The sequence below is a fragment of the Trachymyrmex cornetzi genome, unplaced genomic scaffold (genome assembly GCF_001594075.2).
Source record: "Trachymyrmex cornetzi isolate Tcor2-1 unplaced genomic scaffold, Tcor1.1 scaffold316, whole genome shotgun sequence".
In the NCBI taxonomy this organism is placed as follows: Eukaryota; Metazoa; Arthropoda; class Insecta; order Hymenoptera; family Formicidae; genus Trachymyrmex; species Trachymyrmex cornetzi.
The window spans coordinates 904,735-913,202 of NW_017297858.1; the positions used below are offsets into that span (position 1 = coordinate 904,735).

The 8,468-nt window shown below is 29.0% G+C and overlaps 1 protein-coding gene across 1 annotated transcript in view; it reads left to right on the plus strand.

Moving 5' to 3' along the window:
• The window catches only part of phtf (putative homeodomain transcription factor), a 6,800-nt gene extending 1,846 nt beyond the window's left edge, over positions 1–4,954 (plus strand). The window contains exons 3-16 of the mRNA XM_018509783.1: positions 1,118–1,329; positions 1,405–1,591; positions 1,651–1,787; positions 1,858–1,960; positions 2,041–2,253; positions 2,577–2,644; positions 2,892–3,061; positions 3,129–3,265; positions 3,391–3,700; positions 3,776–4,004; positions 4,091–4,186; positions 4,259–4,402; positions 4,484–4,579; positions 4,651–4,954. Of these exons, the coding sequence (XP_018365285.1) occupies positions 1,118–1,329; positions 1,405–1,591; positions 1,651–1,787; positions 1,858–1,960; positions 2,041–2,253; positions 2,577–2,644; positions 2,892–3,061; positions 3,129–3,265; positions 3,391–3,700; positions 3,776–4,004; positions 4,091–4,186; positions 4,259–4,402; positions 4,484–4,579; positions 4,651–4,800 (2,252 nt within the window). The 3' untranslated portion in view covers positions 4,801–4,954. The remainder of the gene's footprint in view (positions 1–1,117; positions 1,330–1,404; positions 1,592–1,650; positions 1,788–1,857; positions 1,961–2,040; positions 2,254–2,576; positions 2,645–2,891; positions 3,062–3,128; positions 3,266–3,390; positions 3,701–3,775; positions 4,005–4,090; positions 4,187–4,258; positions 4,403–4,483; positions 4,580–4,650) is intronic.
• The last annotated feature ends 3,514 nt before the right edge of the window (positions 4,955–8,468 follow it).

Sequence of the window (8,468 nt, forward strand, 5' to 3'; positions counted from 1 at the left end):
TCTTCAGTGAAATAAGGAAAACAAACAAGCGCCGCCGGATCATTCTTCATCAAGACGATGCCAGCTGTCACACATCTCGTCTAACAACCAACTATTTGAGCACTCAAAAAATCGAATTAATGGGTCATCCGCCGTACAGTCCTGATTTGGCACCAAATAACTTCTTTTTGTTCCCGAACGTCAAGAATAAATTGCTATTTATTCTTCTATTTATTCTATTTATAATTCTATTTATTCTATTATGGACAACGATTTTCGTCGGCAGAAGAAGCCGTTGATGCGTTCAAAGACCATATTTTGGAGGTGTCTCGAGCGGAATGGAAAAAATGCTTTGACAAGTGGTTCGAACGCATGCAAAAGTGTATAGATCATAAAGGAGAATATTTTGAAAAACAATAAATGACAAATTATTTTTTTATTATTATTGTTATTATTAGGTTCAAAATATAAATAGCGACCCTCGTATAATCAACTTTGACAACAAAATAATACATGTATATTCTATTAAATGATGTGATAAGGTAATTTAAACATATTGTTTAAAATATTTGTATGCTTTTACATTTAACTTTACCAATTTCATGTATAGCAGCTTGTGGTATGCACTAATCTAGTGTAATACAAGTGATCAAATTTACTAATGGTTAAAATAGCTTTTTACCATAAGAGATGACTTATGGACTACAACTGAATATAAAAAAACCATACAAGAAAGAGTAAAATATTGACCTGACCTCCGGCTGCAAAAAAAGCTGATTTGACTATTAATCTCAACTTTTATATATATATATATATATGAGTGTCCCAAAATTTGCACGTTCGAAGTACAGGATATGATACTTTATGCTGAGACAAACAACTTTTTCTTTTGCAAAATTACATCTGACAAGTAGTTTTTGTAGAAGAGCAAGCTGAAGTTAACATACGCGTAAAAATTATTTATCAGATGCAATTTTGCTAAAGGAAAAATTTGTTTATTTTAGCATAAATATCATGTTGTTCTTCGAATATGCAAATTTTAGGACACCCTGTATATATATATATATATATTTAAATATATTATATTATTTATCTTGATAGGCATGTATATTCATTCATGATTTAATAATGTATATAGGATCTTCATTTCCAAAAGCCAAGCCAAAGCATGGTTTGTTGACAGTAGCTTGCCTAGCATTTCAGCGACTCTTGTTCCTCCCATTGTACAAAAAGTGGTGGATACAGCAAACGAGTTATCGCATCTTTGTGCTTTTCTTGTTACTGTATAGCTTGCAAACGATCAACATATGCCTGTATTACGTTTATACAAACAGGGAAAATGAGACAGAAGTATGATAAGTTTTTCTGATTTTCTAAACTGTGTGTTGCATTGCTATCCATCCTGACTGTCACGTCTGTTTACAGATTGTATCAATGTCAGAAGTATTAGTACCTGTTGTTATGATGTTTGTTTTATGCACTGTTCATTCCCATATTGTATCGACACATTCAGGTCCTACTATGACATATAATCAGTCCAGACAACGAATAACAAGACGCTCTCGACATGTTAGGTGCAGAAATGGAAAATCGAGGCCTAGACAGAATTTACGTAAGTGTGCATAAAAACAACAAATATTCATCTTTATATTATTTAAATTTTTGCTAAAGGTGTACATAAGGATTCAAAATCCTCTCAAGATATGGCTTCTGAGAAAGTGAGTACAGGAAGCGAAGAAGTATTCACTGCAGTAAGATTTGCTAAAAAAGTGGTAATCCAAAATTCCTCAACTGTTAGCCAATCTCAGGTAAATATCCAAATTTCAAATTTATATTCTTCAAACTATCGTACGTATTTACAAATTTCTGATGTAATAGGAACTTGCAAATGCTCAAGTAGTATATGACAAAGAATCATTAAATACAACCGGAGAAAATTCTGACCCTGCAAACGAAAGTTCAACTAATCATGAACAGCAAGGTAAAAAAAATATTATTTATTTATTGCAAGTTTATATATTTCATATGTTTATAATACATACATGTTTCACTCTGTAACAGATAATGTACCAGAAGAACATGTAGCAAATATACATCAGGATGATGATGGCTTTGAAAGTCTAAATGGGAATGTTTCCAGTGATAATGACAAAGGGATAGGCCGAGCACTGATACAAGAAAATAAATCGCGATTAAGTTTGATACAACAGAGTAAAGATCATATGTCATGGTCAGAAGACAGTACTAACCAACAAATTTCATCAAAAAACTCAGGTTTGATTTACAAGTATACGCTTGTAAAATAATTTATAGGCATTTAACAATTTTGCAAAGATAATTATAAATTTCATTCATTATTAAACATGCTTCATTATTAGACGCGCACTTTATAAACGCATAAATTTTCAAAAGTAACTTTAAATGCATATTTAATAATTCATCTAATTTTACAATTTATAACACTAAATGAAAGTAATCTTTTTTTAAATTTGTTTTTGTTTGGGGTTGCTTTCCGAACCGCTAACACGCTTTAATCTTTGTTGGAAAGGTATAAAATGGAGTAATAGCTAAATCATCGTTTTCCACTTTCCACGCAGCACCTGACCCATTAAAAAATGATGACAATTTTATGGATAGCAAAAGCAATAATCATGGCAACATTAAGGTACTATCACTTATAAGTTTCATTTATTTTTTCTTTACTAAATCTATAGCTTAACAAAATTTCTATCTATTTATATTTTTTTTTATTGTGCTTATCTCCTTTGTAGGCCAATTCTTTTTTTAGATATTATTCTTTTTAAATATTCTTAAATATCCTTTAACTTCATCAAGAACAAAAGATATTTAAAAATTCATATCTAATGCATCTTATATTAATCTATCGACTTTTGTATTCTTGTTAATTTAAGACTAAAGAGATTTCATCAAAAATATTGGGATCAAGAGAAGCACGGCAGCAGTGCGAAAGCGAGGAAGAAGGCGAGTGTGAGGAAGCTACAACGCATCATCTCACAGAGGCAACAACTTCTGCCACGGAATGGATGGGAGTAACAACTAACAGTGACGAGTGCAGTTACAGGTGAGTTTTATTATGGGATATATTATTTCAATAAAGCATAATTTTTCATAAATCGAAATTATTACAGTTCAGAACTCGGGGAATCTGACATAGCCAGCGAGACTAATCTTAATTATGGAGAATTTGTGGAGCATCCTTTCTCATGGGAATTTGAATTGCCACCTTCGATATTATTTAATTCTACTTGCACATCGTCTGATCGCGGTTAGTATGGCAAAAATTTTCCATACGAATAAAGATTTTATTCATGAAGCAACTGTACGTTCAACACACACACAAATTAAACATGCAGATTTAATAATTTCTACTTCGTATCATTTTGTTTCTAGTCTCGTGTACGATTTGGACGCGGCGTGATATAAAAAAGGCTGAATTATCAGTGCTTGATATTAGTTCAGCAATAATTGCCAGAGTCGAATCCATGCCAGAGGGCATGAATTATTTTTACGGTGGTCTGATACTTAGTATTGCATTGTGTCTAATACCGTCAATAAAACGGCTGAGTGACCATATAGGATCAGATAATATTGGTAACGCATCTGTTAGTCTATTACCAAGTGATATGATTCAGGTAAACTTGGAAACATACACCGATGTCTTATGTAGAATAATTGGTATCTCATTCGGAAATACTTTTTGGTAAGAGAATACTTCTTATGTTTACATTTTAAAATATTTATGGATTAATAATTTTTTTAAATGATCTTTTCTTAGGGAACGAACGGTGGTGCTAATTTCAATGTTTGAACGATTTATGTTATCATGCTGTCTGTTTTTCTTACTGGCAGTAGCAGAACGAACATACAAGCAGAGACTTTTGTATGCGAAATTATTTTCTCATTTGACATCATCTAGACGTGCGCGAAAATCCGATTTACCGCACTTTCGTTTGAATAAAGTGCGCAATATAAAGACATGGCTAAGTGTCAGATCTTACTTGAAGGTAAGAATATTAAATATACGCGTTTATATACAGTTTAAAAATTCTTATATGTTTCATGTCTTACATTATATAATTTTGTATTATAGCGAAGAGGCCCGCAGCGATCTGTAGACGTAATTGTTTCAGCAATATTTATTATAACATTATTATTGCTGTCATTCGTAAGTTTGGAATTAATTAAAGTAAGTACATTTTGTTTTTTTAACATCTATTTTTACTTTTTATTTCTTTTGACAATGCAAATCTGATTTTAGGATCTCGAAAATTTACATTCACGATATAATGTCGAAGCATTATTCTGGAGCTTCTCGCTTGGAATATTTATATTGCGATTTATGACATTAGGAACAAAAATCAACAAAAAGTACAGAAATCTCTCAGTTTTGATAACTGAACAGGTAGACTTTGTTATAATGTATTTAAACTTTTATTCCAGGAAGTTTTCTGAAATCTGTTTTATTTTTCAATAAAATTTTTAGATCAATTTATATTTACAAATTGAGCAAAAGCCACATAAAAAAGAAGAACTTATGGTTGCAAATAGTGTATTGAAATTAGCGGCTGACTTGATAAAGGTATGTATTTTTACAAATTCATTGAAGAATCAATATAAATAAATTAACTAATTTAAATGGATATTTTACAGGAATTGGAGAGTCCGTTCAAAATCTCTGGGCTGTCAGCTAATCCGTATTTGTACACTATTACTAAAGTGGTGCTTCTGTCAGCACTTTCAGGGGTGCTTTCGGAACTTCTTGGTTTCAAACTAAAACTACATAAAATAAAAATTAAATGAAGCAATATAAGACGTGATATATATGAAAGAGGCACATCAGTCCATCAATTTTGAACTGTCTAATGGATTTAAACTTAATCTGTCCTCGATGAAAATTGGGTTGGCTTAATTATACTAAGTTAAGTAACGTTAGGGTGCTTTAGCTTATTAAACTTGGAGACTGTAAGTAACAAAACCTTATTTACTCTCTAAAACTTTTAGAATGAATTTCACTCTAAAGAGTGAAATTTCTCTCACTCTTAAAACTTAAAAATTGAGCCACTTTTGTTCAAGATTAACTCAATCTTCACTCTTCAAAATGAGATTCCACTCCAAAGAATTTAGAGAGTAGCTAGTCAAATCAATGACAATTTAATACAATACTCAATATATTCAAAATTTTAAGACATACGTAATTAAAACAGAATTTATAACGAAATTCTCATTTTAAAAGAATGTATTTCAAATACATTGAAAAATTTGAACAAAAACATACAACTTTAATTCTTTGCTACATGATTATTTCCTTTATGTTGGAAGAATGCTGAAATTAAATATTAATAGAGTAATGATCATATTTCATTAAATTGATTTCATTGACTAATTTTTCTATCTAATTTTTAGATAGAAAAATTATAATGAGAGCGACTTAATAATTATATCCAGAATTATATTTATAAAATTTAAGGGAATAACAAACAGAAAATTTACATGTATGTCACAGGAGATTACATTTTTGCAATGTAATCTCCTTATTTTTCTCACTTAATATATTATTTTACAAGTTTGTGTATTGAAAACCAACGAGATTATATCGCATATTGACACGATTATAGTTTTTCCTACCGTCTCATAAATTCTATAAATATATTTCAAATAAAATTGACTCACCCTCATTATAAATAAGAATACTTAATGCACACATTTAGATAAGACAAGGCAATATGTTTATTATATAATAAACATATAACTATCAATATTCTGATAGTATACATTGTATACTATCAGAATATTGATTAGCCCTTACTATCAGAATATTCTTTTTGAATTATTGCATATTACTATTTCATCACTGATAGCTTATTATGTTTAATATTTAAAAAATACTTACACTTCATGAAATATGTAAAGAGTTTAGAATTTTTTCAATGTACGTGTAAATATTGAAAATTTATGGTAACAATAATCCACAAACACAATTCTTCAAGGGATGTTCTAAGAGCGTTTAGAGCACGTTTTATGTCCTAAGAACATCTCCAGGAATTCCTTTGAAGAACTGTGTTATGTGGAAAGGGCTCGATAAATTGAACGACTTCCTAAAAAAAAAGCTTTTTAACTTTAAATGAAAATTTTGATATTTTCTGAATGTTATAGTAAAAGTTTATTTGTTGTGAATGTAAAATGTTCTATTTTATACATTATATATTTATTTTGTAACTACCAATTTGGTGATAGTATCTATTTGGACGAATCTATTCGTCGAGCTTTGAATGATAACGAGTTCAATCATTATATATACTCTAAAGTTATGTAGGAGAGTGAATGAAGAATCTGAAATGTATTTATAAAATTTATTAAAGCTCCATTATAGATTTATATTTAGATTACTTTTTTCAATATAGTTCCTTTGCTTTTTGCATTTGATCCAGTATAAATTTATCTGTGCTCTTTAAAAAAAATTGTTTTGATTGGTTTCTCAGCACTACTATTTTCATATTTTATTCAGTGATGAACATCGACATCTAGAATGGACCGCCGATGGCAATGGTGGGGGTCGAAAGACGATTAGAGTGAGAGGCAGGGGTAATAAGATCGTTCTTTCTCTGTTTACTGTTGTTTCTAACTACTGTTGGATTAACAACAACCAATCAGGCTTCAGTAAACAGAAAAAGAACGATCTTATTATTCCTGCCTCTCACTCTAATCGTCTTTCTACCCCCACCATTGCCATCAGCGGTCCATTCTAGATGTCGATGGTGATGAATCAATGATCAAACAGATAGTAATTCAAGGACATGAATGATTATATATACCATCTGTTTTTAATTGATAAATAAAAATTTGCCACTAAAGCTAAAAACAGATTTATGAAATACTAGACCATAAAAATAAGGACATTGTATTCAAAAATAATGTAAATCTCTATTGCAGTTTTAAAAAATTTCATAGATACATTTTTCTGGAATATTATTGATACCGTTATATAATTTGACAACTTGCAACATATTTTTGCAGGTATTATATAAGATGTATTTGAAATGCATACATAATTATATGATTCGAGAATGCACTTGAAGTCATATATTATGTAAATACTGTATGTATTACGAGATAGAGTATCTATTATGAGAAAATTAGTACCTGTGCGATAATAAGATTAAATGTAAATTATTTTTCAAATACGTTTAAACTTGTCGCCAATATAGAAGAAATAAAAACAATTCTATGTATATGAAATTTATTTACATATACATAAACAAAAACTGTTGTACAAAAAATCTTTTTAATACTTATACCCTATACAAAATAGTTATTTCAATTTGTTTATTATATTTTTTTTTATTTCAGTAATTAATTTCAGATTTATGATTTAAATCAACGGTATAAAAAAGTTTCATTGACAAGAAAAATCAAAGGTGACCTCGATAACTCCACGTCTATAAGAAGGACATCAGATTTATTTATATAAATTTTATAATATACATGCTCTTGAAGAATAATACTTAAAAATAATATTAATGAAAATCGAACATGCATTTTTTAACGATAAGATAATCTTGTTGATAAAAAAATCTAAAAAAGATAATTAACAACAAAAAGGCTATCAGTCTTAAACTTTATAACTACAAGTTATAAATTATCCAGTTACAATCATTTGGTTAAATTATCCTATTAAATCATTTAGGCTGTATTTGGGACCTTCACGCGCTTCATTCTATCTTCCTTCCGCATATAATACGTGATAAAAGATAGAATAAAGCTTACAGCGCGTGAGCGCCTGAACACAGCTTCTTATCTGTCATATAAAATAAGCTTAACGTGTGTGCATGTGTGTGTATTTTGCGCTCGCATACATACATTCAACACAAATATATAAAGTGTCCCAAACTTTTCGCAATTATTTTTTTTAGTTATCCAATGAGCACAATGTCTAAAATCGATATATAAAACAATTTTAACATATTTTTAGTTCTTAAGAATTAATACTTTTAAGATATTTCATAAAAAAACTCTGAAAGATATCTTAAAGTTGTTTTATGTGTCGATTTTTTACCCGCTTATTCGGCAATCTTTAGAAATTAATATCTGGTTAACGACGTATTGTATTGGTCATACAGTCCCTGCAAAGTAAATTAAATTTGGAAATGTGTTCAATGTTTACACTTCAAATAAAATATTTACACTATACTATATACATATGAAAGTTAATAATTTAATTTTTAATAACAAATAGACTAAATAAAATGTAAAAAATGTTATATATAATATATATAATTATATCTATATATTTAATAACGTTTTTACAGTTTATTTAGTCTATTTGTTATTAAAATTAAATTATTTACAACATTAAAAAAATTCAATTTTTATGTAAGTAGTTTAAGTGTTCAAGATAATTTATACAAAGTTTTATTGTGATTGTCTGTTTAGTTATTCTGTAAATAAATAAATAAATAAAATAATTTTGT